This window comes from Thalassophryne amazonica, chromosome 7 (assembly GCF_902500255.1).
Source record: "Thalassophryne amazonica chromosome 7, fThaAma1.1, whole genome shotgun sequence".
Classification (NCBI taxonomy): domain Eukaryota; kingdom Metazoa; phylum Chordata; class Actinopteri; order Batrachoidiformes; family Batrachoididae; genus Thalassophryne; species Thalassophryne amazonica.
This window is the reverse complement of record NC_047109.1, coordinates 24146641-24167434: the sequence shown is the minus strand read 5'-3', so window position 1 is coordinate 24167434 and position 20794 is coordinate 24146641. Positions and strand designations below refer to the sequence as shown.

General features: G+C 43.1%; 1 protein-coding gene across 5 annotated transcripts in view; it reads left to right on the top strand.

Annotated features, from left to right (window-relative positions):
- The window catches only part of LOC117513713 (glutamate receptor ionotropic, kainate 2), a 1177061-nt gene that overhangs the window by 358868 nt on the left and 797399 nt on the right, over positions 1 to 20794 (top strand). For all 5 annotated transcript variants that reach the window (XM_034173955.1, XM_034173957.1, XM_034173956.1 and 2 more), the window contains exon 4: positions 9106 to 9363. In XM_034173955.1, the coding sequence (XP_034029846.1) occupies positions 9106 to 9363 (258 nt within the window). The remainder of the gene's footprint in view (positions 1 to 9105; positions 9364 to 20794) is intronic.

Sequence of the window (20794 nt, the reverse complement as noted above, 5' to 3'; positions counted from 1 at the left end):
TGCTCTGATTCTTTCAGCACACTGAAAAGCACCAAGAAGATGTCAACCCTAAAGTCAATGAAGCCCCCATCAGCCAATTTATGTTGGCTTCTCACGATGTTGGTGATTTTATTTTATAAAAACAAAACAAAATCTCACTAAATTTCAGGTTAAAATGTGTTGTAAGTTGCTTTACTGAAATATGCAAGTAGTATATCACTGAAAATGTATTAGTAGTGAATTACATCACTGCATTACTGCAAAAAGTAATACATTTCACTGAGGGAGTCTTCCCAAGTTCTGTCTAATCTAATCTAATCAAATCTAATGCAGTCTCAGAAGAGCAGGTTTTAGGTTAAACCGCTCTATGCTCTGCAGGCAAAGAAAAAAACTGGTCATAGAAAAGAAAAAAAGCTAATTTTTTTTGACCCCATACTAAAAGATAACTTTTCAGTTATCTATTTACCAGTTATCGAAGCTAATTTTTTGGTTAGCTGTGCCCACGTCTAGTCATGGGGCACACAGAAGTACTTTTTGATGCTTAATACCTTTGTTGGAAAACGAAGATCAAAGTCTTTGGGGTCTTGGTTCTTCCTGTCTCATTGCATGATTGTGGAACCTACACACCTTCAAGATCTAAGGCGATGGCTCCATGCTTTTTGTAGTAACTTCCTCCAGAGAACCTTTGAGTATCTCCATAATGAATTTGTTTCAAATGAACATTACTTAAGGAGACTTGCATGAGGCATAATATTTGTGTTGCAAGAGAACACAGGGACACTGTGTTCACTGCATGATTCATTGCACAGGAAACTCAGTTATAATGACCCCAGCAACTGGAAAATGCAAAGGGAATGTCCGCATATCATCTGGTTGTGGCAATACTTACAATCAGGACATGGGGATGGCCCAGAAGTCTTCATGGGTGGTTGCCAAACAGGATGCAAGACAGTTCTGTACTGTGACATCCACTTCTGCTTTTCATACACACACAACAGTACTTCTTTCTTCTGTGTATGAAATAACAATTAAGCATATAACACTGGAATAGTTGCATGCTCATACAGTTCATGGGAAAATGATGACGGGCTTGTTATCTCTGGAATCCTGAAAGAAGCAAATTTGCAGATTATAAAATTTTAAAACCACATCACCATTTAGAAAGGAAAGCAAATTATTTATGATCTGGTATTTACTACAACCCTGACTCATTTACAGTGATTCAACAACACATTCTTTTTTTCATTGTTTTGTTTTGCATAATGGCTCAGAATACAAAAACATCACCTTTATCCATAATTAATGACCCAGCATGCATCACTGTAAACTGGTCTCAGTTTATTAATTGAATAAAACACAGACTTATTGGCAGGGTCATTTTAAACATGTGTAATCCAAGGGTATATTCTCAAAATTTCAGTACTTTCAGCAATTGCCCTTTTATGGCACATTGTTTTAGTATCATGCCCATATTTTCTATATCAAAATGCCCGGAACAATCTTAGCTGTTTAGCATACGGAAACATACACGCACATGCAAGGTGTTGTTCAGACATAATTCACCAAGTCAGACCACCACTGGTGGCTGATTACAGGTTAAACCTGGTGACTCATAAATGTCAGCCACTTACAATTACATTATGTTCCCTGTTTCATACATGCTGCAAGGCTTGCATATGTTAAATCTGTTCACACGTAAATGTCCACCTCTCAGGGTTACACATGTGCTCCCCACCTGACATGTTAATGAGCCAAGGTGCACATTTGCTTTTCTGGCAGGTCCCCTGCAGGGCGATGTTCTATTTATGATTTCTAAAGCCCCTTTCACACCGGGCCTGCTTCGAGTCGCTTCATGTGGCGTCATGACGACACAGGAATGTCTGTGTCAGGTCCGCGCAGCAGGGGGGCAGAGAGGAGGTGAGGACGCAGCCTGCAGGTCCTCTGCGCAGAGAAATCAGAGTGCACAGTTTGGTTGCAGACAGATTGTGCACTCTGATTTCTCTTCTAGCTTATATTTGTTCTTGTGCTGAGCTGCAGGTCTGCACTGAGTTCTGTTATAGTTTATCTTTCTTCCCATGACCGCGAGCTGCACGCACAAACAAACCGTCCGTGAGTAAATTTGGAGATGTCTGGAGTTATACATGTCCTGTCTCTGGCATTCAGTCTGTGAGAAGGACTTATGTCCTTTTTTGTCCTTTATTTAACACAATTATGAAAGAGTTTGAGGGGAGAGCGAGGAGCTGCAGCAGCACCCACTTTATTTTCCTGTTAACTGTTCACATGTGCGTGCGGGAACGAATCGTCCGTGAGTGCACTGGAGATGTCCGGATTTTTTACTGGATGTGGACATGTTCCTGTCTCTGGCAGTCAGTCTGTTAGCAGGACTTTTATGGACTTTATTTAAACACAGTTGTGAGAGAATTTAAGAGCAAGGAGCTGCAGCGGCAGTCAGGCTGGAATCAGCATTTTTTTTCTGTGCTCTTTGAGCATGTAGTTTTACTGCATTGTGTACAAGGTATAAAAACAATCCTGCCTGATTTATACTTTGGGAACAATAGAACACAGCGGGAATCATAAACTGCTGTCAGGTAATGTTGTATTCTGAGGGTGTGGCTTCCAGTCATGCTGAGTGCCATCGCGTTGCTTTGACTTGCGCTGAAACCACTTAATTTCTGTGTGGAGCACAGGGCGCAGAAAAATTTAAACATGTTTAATTTTTGGTGTCCGATTCGCTTTGTCCTTTGCATCCCTCGCACTGTTGTGGCGTTGAGCTACATCGTCTCAGCACTGAGTTGCTTCCACGTGGCGTCGTCATGACATCGCATGATGCAACTCAAAGTGGGCCCAGTGTGAAAGGGGCTTAAAGATGTCTCGATAATGAGTATGCGGACTCTGATCACTCACTGCATTGTGCCAAGTGCAGACAGCCTTCTGTCCCTGTTGTTTATATAATACCCCTGGTCCTTTGTGTTTCACTGTCAAGACCCCTTTTGGGGTAAAGCCCAGGTTACACATAGACGGTTTTGTCCGCGGGTAGTACGTAGACCGAAGTTTGCGGTAGTTCCGGCTGTTTTCGCGGTGGAAAGGGGTGGAGCATTTCGCCGGCGTTTTGAGCACCGTACTAGCTGCAAATACGTGGATAAAACGCTGCTACATCCGCCGAATAAAGCGGAGTTTTAATGCCGTAGCATCCGGCACACGTCAGGCAACGGAGGTTAATACTTAGTTCTATCCTTTACAATCACAGGTTAAGACGCGCGTGAGAATGGCGGTGTTCTGCTGCCGCCGATAATGCCCTGTGTACTGCTGGATTTATCCAGGCAAATCCTGCGTTAGGAACATTTGCTTATAGGCACTGCCCCCAGAGTATAATAGGCTGAAGCAGCTGTCAATGCAGGGGGAGGGAGTGACAGGGAGCTCACCTCTCAGCCTATTCTTTTCTCTCTTTTTTCCCCTCCTCAATGTGTTGCTTGTTTCCACCACAGGGCTACCCCTGAACCAGACCTCTTGGTAAGTCCTTGCCGCTGCCAATTTTATTTTAGGAGGTATACTGGAGCTTCTCTGCAAAAATATCTGGAGCTGGCCACCAATGAGAGACCTGCATGCAGCGCGCTAGCGTTTTTATACTGACCGCCGCCTATCGGCCGTTTGGAACACCGTTAACCAGGAGGTGGCATTTAGAACAGCGTACTGTCCGCTAGCGCCGCCATTTTGTCTGCCTGTGTCGCCAGTTAAAACGCCTTTGAGGATGCCGATGTGGGCTCTATCGCCGTTTTACACGCCGTTGGTTAGGGATACAACGCCGGCCGCCAATTATGGCGGTGTAAACTGCGGCACTACAGGAAGGGGCGGGATGACACGGCGATTAAAAAGTATCAAACGCCGTTGTTTGCGTTGTCTCCGTCTTCAGGCCACTTTTCCGGGAGCGCTCCTGGAATTATTTGTTTGTTATTATTATTTTACATGTTGAATAATTTTTTCGACGATTCCCGGTGAAGCTGAAACCAAACCACGCCCCCGTGTGCCGGCGTTAACTACGGCGTTTGATAGCTATAACAGCCTGGAGGGGGCAAAAATCTCTACTGGGATGCTTCCGGGAGAGTTTACCGTCTATGTGTAAACGGGGCTTAAGTTGCTGGACCAAGCCCCTTTATAAGTCTGAATGCATGGAAGGTTTTTCAGTGTGCTTTTGTGTAAGTAAAGTGACATGCCATGCCTTGTTAAAATGTAGAAATTGTCTCTCTTCCTTTCATCCAACTCAATTTCTACAGCTCTCAAAATATGTCATGTTTGTCTAGAATACTGCATAGAGAAATAAATGGCACCAAATCTGGAAAATGAAGTGCATTTATCAAAAAAAAAAATCTTCAAATGTTTATTGAAAACACACATTTCTTCTTGTGGAAGAACTGTTTTGGCTCAGATAGTAGTGTAATATACAGTGCATCCAGAAAATATTCACAGCACTTCACGTTTTATAGCTTAATTCCAATTTACAGAAAATGATTTTTCTCTCCCAAATTCTACTCACAACATCTGATAATTACAACATGAAAAAAGGGTTTTTTGAATTTCTTGCAAATTTAAAAAATTAAATCTAAGAAATCACAGGTACGTAAGTATTCACACCCTTTGCACAGTACTTTCTTGATGCACCTTTGGCAGCAATTACAGCCTCAAGTCTTCTTGAGTATGATGCCATAAGCTTGGTGTACCTATGTCTGGGCAGTGTTGCCCATTCCTCTTTGCAGCACCTCTCAAGCTCCATCAACCTGATAGAACTTGAGAGATGCTGTCATGGTTTAAAATCCTGCAGGGCAGCAAGGTCCCCCTGCTCAAGCCAGCACATGTCCAGGCCCGTTTGAAGTTTACCAGTGACCATCTGGATGATCCAGAGGAGGCATGGGAGAAGGTCATGTGGTCAGAATAGAGCTTTTTGGAATCAACTTCACTTACCATGTTTAGAGGATGAGAACAACCCCAAGAAAACCATCCCAACCGTGAAGCATGGGGGCGGAAACATCATACTCTGGGGGTGCTCTTCTGCAAAGGGGACAGGACGACAGCACCGTATTGAAGGGAGGATGGATGGGGTCATGTATTGCGAGATACTGGCAAACAACCTCCTTCCCTCAGTAAGAGCATTGAAGATGGGTCATGGCTGGGTCTTCCAGCATGACAGTGACCCCAAACACACAGCCAGGACAACTAAGGAGGGGCTCCGTAAGAAGCATTTCAAGGTCCTGGAGTGGCCTGGCCCATCTCCAGACCTGAACTCAATAGAAAATCTTTGGAGGGAGCTGAAACTCCAAACCTGAAAGATTTGGAGAAGATCTGTATGGAGGAGTGGACCAAAATCCCAGTTGCAGTGTGTGCAAACCTGGTGAAAAACTACAGGAAACATTTGGCCTCTGTAATTACAAACAAAGGCTACTGTACCAAATATTAACATTGATTTTCACAGGTGTTCAAATACTTATTTGCAGCAGTGACAAGCAAATAAATTATTAAAAAATCATACATTGTGAGTTCCGGATTTTGTTTTAATTTAGATTATGTTTCTCACAGTGGACATGCACCTAAGATGAAAAATTCAGACCCCTCCATGATTTCTAAGTGGGAGAACTTGGAAAATCGCTGGGTGCTCAAATATTTATTTTTCTCAGTGTATATTTTATGAAACAAAGTTCATGGCTATTGAAAGGCAGATGTGTTCTGGACAGTGCACAGTGTGCTCAGAAGAAGCCAAGGTGTTCTGATTTTTTACATATTTGATAGTACTTCAAAACTACTTTTCTTCCCAATCTTAAATAGGCTGTCTTCTGTGCCAATAATCATATTCATTAGCAGAATCAAAGCCTTCAGCTTCTGGATCCAAGTGGTCTTCCTTGCTGCTCTCCAAAACAATGGCAAGCACCTGAGCAGGAAAACCTTTGCAATCTCTCACTACTAAAAAATGCTACTGAAAAAAGTTGTGTACAAGTTGGTAGATTGATCCTTAGGTCCCCTTCACACACAACATAAAGTTGGGTGAAACAAGCAGCAACTGGCCGAACAAGGGTGAAAAAAAAAAAAAAAGAATTGTGAGCTGCAAAAAATTCCAGCTGCTGTCAGGAGGGACACAGGCGTGAAGGATCCCGTGGCAATGGTTCGTGCACGCTCGTGTACACGTGCATGAACAAATTAGAGGTGTGAGACCACTTCGCAATCACACAGCAGCCACAGTAATTAGATGTTCAAATGTACATAATTCAACAAAAAGGTCTAAGGACAAAGAAGAGAGCACAGAACATTATGAGAACAATCAATTTACTGTTTAAATGTAAGACAATCATGTTACTGGAAATTATTCTGTTCACACTGTAATAAAATAAATAAAAAATAACAAGGGAAAAAAAATTACTGTGACTGTTTCGGCACTCTGGCAAAACAATTTCCCTCGAGATTAATAAAGTTCCCCTTTTTATTCTTATGATGTGTAATTGATGCCTGATGACGTCACAGTCTGTGTTGGAAATGATACGTACATCAAATGGATTGCATTCTGTCTGGTAAAAAATTTAATTCCTGGTGTAAAGAGAAAACAATACAGCAATTAATGTCCCTCTGTTCCTTGTTCCTCTGTACATGAACCAAGGAATGAATGAATTGACATGACTGAATGATCACAAACACATCAACCGGCTCTGTGTGTCCAGTTGTCCAGCATGCGGTGCGCCAAACAACACTGTGTCATGCGTACTATCACTCACATGGTGTATATGACATTTGGATTGTCAGCTGAGCAATCATATGATCAGACACATATACAGTATTTATATGGAGCAGCCTGGCTGATGCCGTCTGCAGCGCGCATTGAGGCGCTGCTGAAGGTGTTATGTGTTTTTATTTCTTTCGATCTCAGGAAAGCATGCCGACACATGCATTGCAGTGGCGTGTTGGGAGGTGGTGTTCTATATGGCACAATATGTATTCTCCAGCTGTGAGCAGCGACGACACAGCACTGAACTGTTGCGGCTTGTCTGCAACACACCCACCTGTCCAATGCAAATCATAGCTGCAGAACACATACATATCTGCCATCAACTCAACATGCTACAGCAAAGCACTTGTGTGGGTGAGCTCTCATGATATGCTAATCACTGTTAAATTAGTATTATTTATTGTTCTTTGTTTTAATTTAACACATTGTGTTCACCCTGTCAGTGTCAGCTGAGAGAATGAGTCTGAGTTGGTCCTGCCCCCATGTCTGCACAGCGAAGCAAAGCCATCACACATGAATGAGCTCATGCTGTTGACATCATTGTTTGTAATTTTTTTAACCACTGTTTCTTTTAATTGAACACCTCACTTTCACTCACCTGACAATGTGTGTGTTATCCTCTGATACCATCGGTGAGCATGTGCTGACTTGATCTGAGTGACACACCCCCTTGGGCTCACAGCTGGCTGTCCATCACTCAAAGCCCCACGTTGTGATCATGTGTCATGAGGCTGTTCGTTCAATGGCCGCGCTGGCTGCGGACTTAGCGTTTTTTAAATTTTTAACTGTAATCCCCGCATGTGTGCACTGCTGTGTGGTTATCCTGCCTCCAGAGGGACATGCAAAATATGACTTGATGGGCGGTCCACAGCTCTGACATGCCGGTCAGCTGTGCTTGTTACATGCATCAACTCACGTGGGCATGCAGCTGCGCGCACCTGCACATCTGTTACCACAGCTGAAATGATCATAATTTCGCATATTGTGTAATGGGAGGGAATGTGTTACGTGATGTCCCTCATGGACATGACAGGCCATCCAGATGTGCACACTGTGCTGGACAACAATCGCATTGCACTCATTGGAGCATTTTCCACCTCAGCCGCCTCTCCACAGTGTTGGATTGTGGTTTGGGTGGGGAGACACAGAACAGACTGGCATGCCATTTGTGTTGCTGGGGGAGACCGCACACTTGCACGCCATTTCATTTGTGTGGCGTGGGGGGGGGGGGGGGTGCTCACACACCATCTATGTTGCTCGGGGGGGGCACACTACACAGTCACACGCCATTTGTTTTGCTCAGGGGGACACGGCACACTTCTGGGGCACCTAGAAAATGTGCCATTCCCACATCCAGCTCAAAAGTGGTCTTCCTGCTCTCTACTCTTGTTTTGGCTTTGTGAATGGCCCTGCCTTTTCTAAGTGCCCTGCGAGTGGTGTTGGATGTTCGTGGATGTCACCTGGACTCCTGCTGACTCAAGCAGAGAGTGGATGGAATGGCCATTCATCCGGCATTTGCCAACATGCAGCCACTGGTGTGAATGCTACCTTGATCATGCCATTCTGCCAGGGTTCGACATGGATGATGATTTTGTGCAGCTCCTCGGCCATGGCACGATATGTCCGACCTGTGTAGGACATGCCCTGCAAATGTTGTGAGCATGATTAGATGGCAATGTGACCTCGTCTTGCCCATCGTTCGAATGGGTTTCCGGCGGAGCAGCACGCAAATGTAGAGTGCACGTGCTGTGCCCGAATGGATGTGGCGACTGCTGTACGAGGCATTCGAGTATTGGCTCCGATTTTCCACGAGTGCCATTCAAATCCTCTTTTGTGCACCATTCTACCTCATTTGTGTTATCTGTGAAGGGGTCCTTAGTGGTTTTATCAGTGATCATTGGTCTATTTCGCTCAGAAGCTGACAGACACAAAGACTGGCCATTCAGGGACAGAGTGCAACAGATGAGGCACTACTATGTGAGATTCTCTGGCCTCTTTGATTGGCTGTGAGGGATGCACCATCTCACAAGACCATTGGTTTGAGAGCTAAGAATTTTTTCTTTTCAGAAAGTGTTTGAATAACACTGTGACAACATTCCTTTGTTGAGATATTAATAGAAACATATCCAAAGATTTGGTCATGAGAAGGTGCCATGAAAATTTTATATTAATTTGTTTAACACCACTAGATGGGGGCACTTTGTTTTTGTTTGGTTGTAAAGTGGCTTTTGTCAGGTGCAGTTCACCTATGAACTGCAACTATTGAGGGAGAACTATTTAGAGTGTGTATTTGTTCAGACTAAGAGATGACTGTGTAAAAACATTTCACAGCCTTTGAGACTGTCAATGCTTTTGTCTTCTAGCCTGTGACCAACTTTCCTTGGGGGTGGCGGCCATCTTTGGCCCCTCCCACAGTTCCTCAGCCAATGCGGTCCAGTCCATTTGCAATGCCCTGGGGGTGCCACACATCCAGACCAAGTGGAAGCACCAGGTGTCAGACAACAGAGATGTCTTCTACGTCAGTCTGTATCCAGACTTCTCGTCTCTGAGCCGCGCCATCCTGGACCTAGTGCACTTCTTCAAGTGGAAGACTGTCACCGTGGTGTATGATGATAGCACTGGTAAGTCCAAATACACGTCATCTGCCTGCTCCATTCCCAGCAGTGATTAGGCAACATCAGCTGAAAGCAAACTTGACAGAAGTGACCTTGAATTAACAATCTGTCTGCCAATCACATTTGAAAGCTTGACGACCCTCCATGGATTATAGACCACATGTATCACCACCTGGAAATGTTATTTGAGTGTGATGTGGTGTGGTGTGGTGTGTGTGGTGTGTGTGTGTGTGTGTGTGTGTGTGTGTGTGTGTGTGTGTGTGTGTGTGTGTGTGTGTGTGTGTGTGTGTGTGTGTGTGTGTGTGTGTGTGTGTGTGTGTCTATCATGTACCTCTGCCAATAAGACAGAATCTATATAGGATGGCCAATTTGTGATCATCCTGCCTATCTGTATCTCAAAAAATACTGCACAGTGTTGCCAAAGGTAACCGTAAATTTAAATATTTATTACCTTAACCCTCTGGGGCCGACGCCATCATATACAAAGCCTAAGACCAAGCTTTACTAAATTATACATAACTTTTTAATGATATGAGATAGAAACATACTTATTTTTTTTGCTGAAAAGTTAATTCTGCTGACTTTCGATCCACCGTTGGCCATCTTTGTACTCCTCATAGAAGCTGTGTGATGATGTGCGCAATGTGAGTGTCCAATCAGAATTGGTTCACTGTCACATGGTTTTCCAAAATCCAATCGTAGGGCAGATTCACCTCATGTGAAAAGCCAAAGATCGTTTTCAGGAGTGATATGTTATTAGTTGGCCCATTTGAATAGGCCCCTGGGTGCTCCAATGAGTACATACTATTGGGCTCCAAATGCACCCTGCACCATTACGCACAGTGATCAGTGAAGCAGATGGAGAGCCTCTGATGACAGTCTCACATGCTCAAACAAAGAGTGTGTAACTATCAGGATTGCTCCACTAGTTTGCATGTGAATGTTACTGGATAACTCTGTTGCTTTCTCTGCATAAAGCACTGTTTACCATATCAATGGACAACAAAACGCATAGACCATTTTGTATATATTGTTCAAAATGTGCATTTGTGTTTATTCTTTGAACCTTTTTGTTGTACAGTCTTTCACACAAGACCTCAAATTACCTTTATAAAGTGTCAAAACAGTTGTTTATTATAGTTTGCTGTGTGTTTTGAATAAATGTGTGTGGAAAATTATTTTTGCTTTATTTTTTCCTTGCCTATTTTTGATTGTAAACCTTTATTACACTTATAAAACACAACAAAAACATATATATTCTGAAAGCACAGGTTGTCCTGAAAAAAAAAGAGATAGAAAACTTGATTGTGGGATGCAGGGAGAGCTGTTAACAGCAATAATAAAACATTTATGCCAGGTGAGTGAACTGTCCAAAAAATGCCCTCGGACCCCAGAGGATTAAAAATGTATTCATTAAGCGACATTACCTTGGTATCTGCCACTAATAAGCTTGTGAACAAACAGTGTAAAAATATTGTTGACCTGTAAGTCTTAACATCCCCAGATATTAGCACATAGTCCTTAACAGTAACGGATTTAAGTCCAAGTACCCACCATCTCAACTAGTTATTATCACAATAGAACATGCACCAATAATAACATCTGTCTATCACTTACTGCACAGTAAAATCACCAGTGTAAAATTAACACTAACCATGTTAAAGTAACACTGCCAGTGTACATATGGTCCTACTCTGGTCAGAATGGGACCATATGCACACTGTCAGTGTTAATTTAACACTGGTGATTTTACTGGTTAAAGCATCTATAAACAGCGGTGCATCTGCAGGGTTGCAGATTGCTAACATGACTTTCTAGTAACAGTGCACACGTGTGTGTTCAGATTTCTTCAGTCTGCTTATGTTTTCTTAATTTGTCTTCTGCAGCTACAAAGTGTAGCAGTAACTTCACAAATATGAAAGTGTTTACTCCAGACACAATCCCTCAGGTCAGTGTTCAGAAAAGAAGAACCAGGTTCATCTCCGGTCTTGAATCTGGTCTGATTGAGGATTCTCCCTGTAAAGTACAACAATAATATGTTTTTCTTGACTATTGTTGCCAGTTTTCTTGATCATAAGCAGCGGTGGGCACAGTTCAGATAATCCGCTAACCGATAATTATCGAATTTGCTTTTCAGATAAGTTTTAAAACCATTATCAGACCAATTATCTTCTGATAAATTTGGTTCCAATAACTTTCAGTCTGATAACATTTTTTTCGGTGTTGAAGTGAGTAAGGTTTAAGAGTCTAAAACATTTGTAAACAGCTAAAATCGTTCCTGGCTGTCTGCAGCAGTCAGGCTGCTGTTGGAGGAGCTCAGAAGGGGGAGGGCATGCGTCACTTCAGTTTCAGTGCTTCAGCAACAATTCATAGATTATTGCCTTGTTTCTGCATAAAACTGCACTCCAGTCATCATCTATCTCAGCAACAGATATCTGAAGTTTTTCTACAACAATCATTTCCACATAAATTCATAATAACAGATGTGAGCTCTCTCAGAGCCCGACAGAGTTGTCGATTTTACCAGTCACACTGAACATAACACAGGTGATGGTATACAGAGATAACCTTTGACTACTGCGATTTACTGTTTTTTTTATAGAAACAGTCTTTAAAACACATACGAGCATTATTGTGTTTTGTGAGTTTACTGTGTTTTTTTGTAAAATGAGTGAAGAAAACATAGTTTGTGTTCCACGGCCTGAGGATGACGTCCAGGAAGAGCCTGGATCGAGTGGGGAGGTACCTGACACAGCTCAGGCTGAGGGCCAGGCCTCCACAAGGTCCAGAACCCATGGCCTCACCTGGAGGATTTCTTTGTCTAACCGTCAGTGGACAAAAGGAATGCTAAAGTTCTTTTTTTCCAGTGTGTCCTGTGTCATCCAAAGGAGACAACAATTAAGGGACACACAACCAGCCTGTTTAATTTAAAAGGAACCACCACCCAGGCCAGCTCTTCACGTGGGAAACACAGGCGTTCATAATCACTTAGCAGCAGCAGCAGCCAGTCTTCTTCAGTGGCTCAGCCACCCGCAAAAAACAGTGTCAGCTATCCCAGCCTACTATTCAGGGGCATTTGCTCAGTCTGGCGCTGGCGTCTGCCAGTCTGTGGTGAACACAAAGATTGTGGACCTCTTTATATGCAACATGCTGCCGCTGCATGTTGTGGAGTCCCCCACGTTCATCAGTTTGGTCAAGACCTTGATCCCCAGCAAAACGTCGATGTCCTGCCGCACCCTGGGGAGGAAGATCTTGACCAGCCACAAACAGCTGGAGGAGCATCTTATAAGGTATTTGTGGCGAATCAAAGTGTATTTGTATTTTGATTTGAAAATTCAAGTAGAAGCTTGCTTTAGTACATGATGATGAAGTTGAAATTGTAAAATATACGAAATTTCTTGTAGTTATTCATGATATATTAATTTTGAAAACACACATAAATTATGTTAAATCCAAAATGTCAAAATCCATTGTAATTCTGTACAAAGTGAGATGTGCACTATTACTTATTTTTGTTATGATGATGATAAGAAATTTAAGTTCATTATTATCTTTAAATGCTTGTGTTTTGCTTGTTCTTCTGCTCTCTTTTTGCTTCTGTTGTTAGCGATAAAAGGTGAAATGGGGACTGAAGAGTGAAAATCATGAAATGGGGTTAAAATGTAACAGAATGGAGCAGACTGAGTCACCCACTACAAGTTCCACCTGCAGGAAAAGGTGACCAGGACCACGACAGACAATGGCAGCAACTATGTGAAGGCATTTGTTCAGTTTGGCACAGAACCTGAACTATTGCTAGACCTTCCTGTGCCTGCTGCTGATTCAGACATGGAGGACATTGAGGATGGGGATCCCGAGGCTGGAACCATGGATGAGGTGGAGTACATCTCTGCTGAGGCTACCCTTTAGGAGTCCAGTGGACTAGGGCACAACCTTCCAGTCCACATGAGGTGTGCAGCCCACACCTTTAACTTGGTAGCCAGCATGGATGCTAACAAGGTGCTTGCCTGTGCTAAATTTAGGTCTGCCTACAGGAAAGCCATGTCCAAGGCACAGGTGCTGTGGAACCAGCAGTGCCGCAGCACTGTGTCAGCAGACACCATTCTGGATGAGTTGAAGAGGAGGTTGGTAGTCCCCAATAGTACCAGATGGAACTGCACCTATGACTCTGTTGTTGTCCTCAATGACCTGCTGCATAATAAAAGGGGAGCTGTCCACCAGGTGATGATGCAGCTGAAGCTACAGAGCTTCACTGATTCTGAGGTTAGCTTCCTGAAAGAGTATGCCCAGGTAATGTCCAATGTTGCCAGGGCATTGGACAAAATTCAAGGAGAGGATCAAGCCTATCTTGGGAGCCTTCTGACAATTGTTGCAGCTACCATTATGAAGCTGAAGGAGGCCAAGTCCAAAGGCCTCCTATACTGCAGTCCCTAGTGGATGAACAATCAACATGTCATAACTCCTTGATGCATTGTGTGATTTGTTTAAAATTTTAACTGTGTCATGAGTGGTTGCCCCTGCATGCACATGCCCACATGTGGTCACAAGGGCACCCAGTAGTCTGGGTAGGCAGTTGCATGGAACAAGGGCCCGTATATGACTGTTTGCAGTCCTAGTTATTATTATTTTTAGGGCCCGAGTAGGCAACGTCCTACGAGGACCCTATTGTAATTGCGCTGTTTATTATTATTATTATTATTTATTATTATTAGGGCCCGAGTAGGCAATGTCCTATGAGGACCCTATTGTAATTGCGCTGTTTATTATTATTATTATTATTTATTATTATTAGGGCCCGAGTAGGCAACGTCCTATGGGGACCCTATTGTAATTGCGCTGTTTATTATTATTATTATTATTTATTATTATTAGGGCCCGAGTAGGCAACGTCCTATGAGGACCCTATTGTAATTGCGCTGTTTATTATTATTATTATTATTATTATTATTATTCTCACTCTTGAAATCAAAATTTCGGCCTCTTCCCATGCTCAAAAACTCACCAAACTTTACAAAGTCTTCCGGCCGGATCCAAAATTCGATATTTTGGGGGCATCGCACATAGTCACAGAAAATCGCGAAATAGTGCCCCCTAGAAATTTTCAAAAACCCCTCCTCATTGGGCTTTTTTCATCATAGCCTCACGAAATACGGTACACATATTTACCATGCCAGGACGCACAAAAAAGTCTCTTACTGTCATGGTGAAATATCGAGAGGAAGTCAGCCATTTTGATTTTAAGTTTCGATTTTGAGCAAATTTTTGCCATTTTTGGCCATTTCCACTACTTACATTTCAACGAACCCGTCCTAGGGATTTCATCCGATTGTCTTCAAATTTGGTCAAAATCATCACAACACAATGGTAATCAAAAGTTATCAAAAGATTCTAATTAAGTCAAAAGGCGTGGCTGCTAGGGGTCGTCAAACTTTGGTGAGCTTTTCGGCGCACGCCATTTCACTTCGAACGGCTGTCACGCCCACATACTTCATCGTAGATCCTTCAAACTTGCTGGACATGATCAGGGCTCCGCCCTGAACGTTTACATATCTTACGTTCCCACCTACGCCATAGCACCCCCCGGTAGTGGCGGGAAATGTCCTATTTTTACTTTAAGAGGTCCTGATGTCACATACTTAACCCAGTCGACTTCATTCCACTTCTAAAACATGCACAACAAATTGATGAACATAGGCAATGAATGCCGTGAAGTTACGAGTAACGGCGTCCGTGTGGCGGCGTGCCGAATATTGACCATTCGCCATGAAATTACGTTCTTCCTTTTGACGGCTTTAATTTTGTCACATCATCATGAAAATTGACACACAGGTTGAGGACGACAACCTCTTACAATTCATAGGGGCATCGCCCATGGGCGGGGCAAAATGCCTCAATAGCGCCCCCTTGAAACTTTCCAAAAACACCTCCCCATAGGGGTTTTTTTTTGAGTATGGAGACGAAAATTGGTACACATGTGTGACTTGCATAGACGTACAAAAAAGTCTCTTGCACCATGAGTCTACTCCAAACAGGAAGTCAGCCATTTTGCATTTTCTTCTCATTTTGAAATGATTTCCACGTTGTATTTGAATGAACTCCTCCTAGGGATTTTGTCCAATGCACTTCAAATTTCTTTGACTGCATCCAAAGATGATACTGACCAAAAGTTATCAAAAGCTTTTCTCTATGTTGAAGGGTGTGGCCGCTATGGTTCCGCCATTTTGACCCTTTGCCATGGAACATCAAGTCATGATAACTCCTTCATGCTTTGCCAGATTGACTTGAAACTTCACATGTATGATGACGGTTGGCCCCTGAACACACCCAGCCCCTCTGTTTGTACACTGAGCACCCCCTAGTGGATGAACAATCAACATGTCATAACTCCTTGATGCATTGTGTGATTTGTTTAAAATTTTAACTGTGTGATGAGTGGTTGCCCCTGCATGCACATGCCCACATGTGGTCACAAGGGCACCCAGTAGCGTGGGTAGGCGGTTGCGCGGAATGAGGGCCCGTATATGACTCCTTGCAGTCCTAGTTATTAATATTTTTAGGGCCCGTGTAGGCAACGTCCTACGAGGACCCTATTGTAATTGCACTGTTTATTATTAGGGCCCGAGTAGGCTACGTCCTACGAGGACCCTATTGTAATTGCGCTGTTTATTATTATTATTATTTATTATTATTAGGGCCCGAGTAGGCAACGTCCTACGAGGACCCTACTGTAATTGCGCTGTTTATTATTATTATTATTATTTATTATTATTATTATTATTATTATTATTATTATTATTATTCTCACTCTTGAAATTGAAATTTCGGCCTCTTCCCATGCTCAAAAACTCACCAAACTTTCCAAAGTGTCCGGCCGGATCCGAAATTCGATATTTTGGGGGCCTCGCACATGGTCGCAGAAAAATCGGGAAATAGCGCCCCCTAGAAATTTTCAAAAACCGCTCCGCTTTGGGCTTTTTTCGTCGTAGCCTCACAAAATTCGATACACATATTTACCATGCCAGGACGCACGAAAAACTCTCTTACTGTCATGGTGAAATATCGAGAGGAAGTCAGCCATTTTGATTTTAAGTTTCGATTTTGAGCAAATTTTTGCCATTTTTGGCCATTTCCACTACTTACATTTGAACAAACTCGTCCTAGGGATTTCATCCGATCGACTTCAAATTTGTTCAAAATCATCACAACACAATGGTGATCAGAAGTTATCAAAAGATTCTAATTAAGTCAAAAGGCGTGGCTGCTAGGGGTCGTCAAACTTTGGCGAGCTTTTCGGAGCACGCCATTTCACTTCGAACGGCTGTCACGCCCACATACTTAATCGCAGATCCTTCAACCTTGCTGGACATGATGAAGGCTCCGCCCTGTATGTTTACCTATCTTAAATTCCCACCTGCGTCATAGCACCCCCCGGTGGTGGCGGGAAATGTCCTATTTTTACTTTAAGAGGTCCTGATATCACATACTTAACCAAATCAACTTCATTCCACTTCTAAAACATGCACAACCAATTGGTGAACATAGGCAATGAACGCCGTGAAGTTACGACTAACAGTGTCCGTGTGGCAGCGTGCCGAATATTGACCATTCACCATGAAATTACGTTCTTCCTTTTGACGGCTTTAATTTTGTCACATCATCATGAAAATTGAAACACAGGTCGAGCACGACAACCTCTTACAATTCATAGGGGCGTCGCCCATGGGCAGGGCAAAATGCCTCAATAGCGCCCCCTTGAAACGTTCAAAAACCCCTCCACATAGGGGTTTTTTTGGAGTAGGGAGATGAAAATTGGTACACATGTGTGACTTGCATATACATACAAAAAAGTCTCTTGCACCATGGATCTGCTCCAAACAGGAAGTCGGCCATTTTGAATTTCCTTCTCATTTTGGCGTGATTTCCACATGTTGTATTTGAACGAACTCCTCCTACGGATTTTGTCCAGTGCACTTCAAATTTCTTTGACAGCATCCAAAGATGATACTGACCAAAAGTTATCAAAAGCTTTTCTCTATGTTGAAGGGTGTGGCCGCTAGGGTGCCGCCATTTTGATCCTTTGCCATGGAACATCAAATCATGATAACGCCTTCATGCTTTGCCTGATTGACTTGAAACTTCACATGTATGACGACGGTTGGCCCCTGAACACACCCGGCCCCTCTGTTTGTACACTGAGCGCCCCCTAGTGGATGAACAATCAACATGTCATAACTCCTTCATGCATTGTGTGATTTGTTTAAAATTTTAACTGTGTGATGAGTGGTTGCCCCTGCATGCACATGCCCACATGTGGTCACAATGGCACCCACTGGCCTGGGTAGGCAGTCGCGCGGAACGAGGGCCCGTATATGACTGCTTGCAGTCGTAGTTATTTATTATTATTATTCTTGCCACTTTTGAAATCGAAATTTCGGCCTCTTCCCATGCTCAAAAACTCACAAACTTTCCAAAGTCGTCCAGCTGGATCCAAAATTCGATATTTTGGGGGCGTCGCACATGGTCGCAGAAAAATCGTGAAATAGCGCCCCCTAGAATTTTTCAAAAACCCCTCAGCTTTGGGCTTTTTTCGTCGTAGCCTCACAAAATTCGGTACACATATTTACCATGCCAGGATGCATGAAAAAGTCTCTTACTGTCATGGTGAAATATCGACAGGAAGTCGGACATTTTCATCTTAAGTTTCGATTTTAAGCAAATTTTTGCCATTTTTGGCCATTTCCACTACTTACATTTGAACAAACTCGTCCTAGGGATTTCATCCGATCGTCTTCAAATTTGGTCAAAATCATCACAACACAATGGTGATCAAAAGTTATCAAAAGATTCTAATTAAGTCAAAAGGCGTGGCTGCTAGGGGTCGTCAAACTTTGGCGAGCTTTTCGGAGCATGCCATTTCAATTCGAACGGCTGTCACACCCACATACTTCATCGTAGATCCTTCAAACTTGCTGAACATGATGAGGGCTCTGCCCTGAACGTCTACATATCTTAAGTTCCCACCTGCGCCATAGTGCCCCCGGTGGTGGCGGGAAAGGTCCTATTTTTACTTTAAGAGGTCCTGATGTCACATACTTAACCCAATCAACTTCATTCCACTTCTAAAACATGCAGAACAAATTGTTGAACGTAGACAATGAACGCCGTGAAGTTACGAGTAATGGCGTCCGTGTGTCGGCGTGCCGAATATTGCCCATTCGCCATGAAAATACGTTCTTCCTTTTGACGGCTTTAATTTTGTCACATCATCATGAAAATTGATACACAGGTCAAGCACAACACCCTCTTACAACTCATAGGGGCGTCGCCCATGGGCGGGGCAAAATGCCTCAATATCGCCCCCTTGAATCTTTCAAAAACTCCTCCACATAGGGGTTTTTTTGGAGTAGGGAGATGAAAATTGGTACACATGTGTGACTTGCATAGACGTACAAAAAAGTCTCTTGCACCATCACTCTACTCCAAACAGGAAGTCGGACATTTTGAATTTTCTTCTCATTTTGCAATGATTTCCACATGTTGTATTTGAATGAACTCCTCCTAGGGATTTTGTCCAATGCACTTCAAATTTCTTCCACATCACCCACAGACAATACTGACCAAAAGTTATCGAAAGCTTTTCTTTATGTCGAAGGGTGTGGCCGCTACGGTGCCGCTATTGTGACCCTTCGCCATGGAACATTATACTTAAACAGGTACTGATGTCACATACTTAACACCATCAACTTCCTTCCACTTCTAAAACATGCAGAACAACTTGGTGAACATAGGCGATGATCGCCGTGAACTTACGAGTAACGGCTTCTGTGTGGTGGCGTACCGAATATCGCCCCTTCACCATGAAATTACGTTCTTCCTTTTGACGGCTTTAATTTTGTCACATCATCATGAAAATTGATACACAGGTCAAGCACCACAACGTCTTACAATTCATAGGGGCCTCGCCCATGGGCGGGGCAAAATGCCTCAATAGCGCCCCCTTGAAAATATCAAAAACCCTCCCCATAGGGTTTTTTTTTGGAGTAGGCAGATGAAAATTGGTACACGTGTGAATTGCATAGACGTACAAAAAAATCTTTGCACCATCACTCTACTCCAAACAGGAAGTCGGCCATTTTGAATTTTCTTCTCATTTTGCAATGATTTCCACATTTTGTATTTGAACTAACTCCTCCTAGGGCTTTTGGCCAATGCACTTGAAATTTCTTTGACAGCATCCGAAGATGATACAGACCAAAGGTTATCGAAAGCTTTTCTCTATGTTGAAGGGTGTGGCCGCTATGGTGCCGCCATTTTGACCCTTTGTCATGGAACATCAAGTCATGATAACTCCTTCATGCTTTGCCTGATTGACTTGAAACTTCACATGTATGATGACGGTTGGCCCCTGAACACACCCAGCCCTTCTGTTTGTACACTGAGCGCCCCCTAGTGGATGAACAATCAACATGTCATAACTCCTTGATGCATTGTGTGATTTGTTTAAAATTTTAACTGTGTGATGAGTAGTTGCCCCTGCATGCACATGCCCACATGTGGTCACAAGGGCACCCAGTGGCCTGGGTAGGCAGTTGCGTGGAACGAGGGCCCGTATATGACTGCTTGCAGTCCTAGTTTATTATTATTATTATTATTATTATTATTATTATTATTCTCACTCTTGAAATCGAAATTTTGGCCTCTTCCCATGCTCAAAAACTCACCAACCTTTCCAAAGTTGTCCGGCCGGATCCGAAATTCAATATTTTGGGGGCCTTGCACATGGTCGCAGAAAAATCGGGAAATAGCGCCCCCTAGAATTTTTCAAAAACCCCTCCGCATTGGGCTTTTTTCGTCGTAGCCTCACAAAATTCGGTACACATATTTACCATGCCAGGACGCACAAAAAAGTCTCTTACTGTCATGGTGAAGTATCGACAGGAAGTTGGCCATTTTGATTTTAAGTTTCGATTTTGAGCAAATTTTTGCCATTTTTGGCCATTTCCACTACTTACATTTGAACGAACTCGTCCTAGGGATTTCATCCGATCGACTTCAAATTTGGGCAAAATCATCACAACACAATGGTGATCAAAAGTTATCAAAAGATTCTAATTAAGTCAAAAGGTGTGGCTGCTAGGGGTCGTCAAACTTTGGCGAGCTTTTCGGAGCACGCCATTTCACTTCGAACGGCTGTCACGCCCACATACTAAATCATAGATCCTTCAACCTTGCTGGACATGATGAAGGCTCCGCCCTGTATGTTTACCTATCTTAAATTCCCACCTGCGTCATAGCACCCCCCGGTGGTGGCGGGAAATGTCCTATTTTTACTTTAAGAGGTCCTGATGTCACATACTTAACCCAATCAACTTCATTCCACTTTTACAACATGCAGAACAAATTGGTGAACATCGGCGATGAACGCCGTGAAGTTACG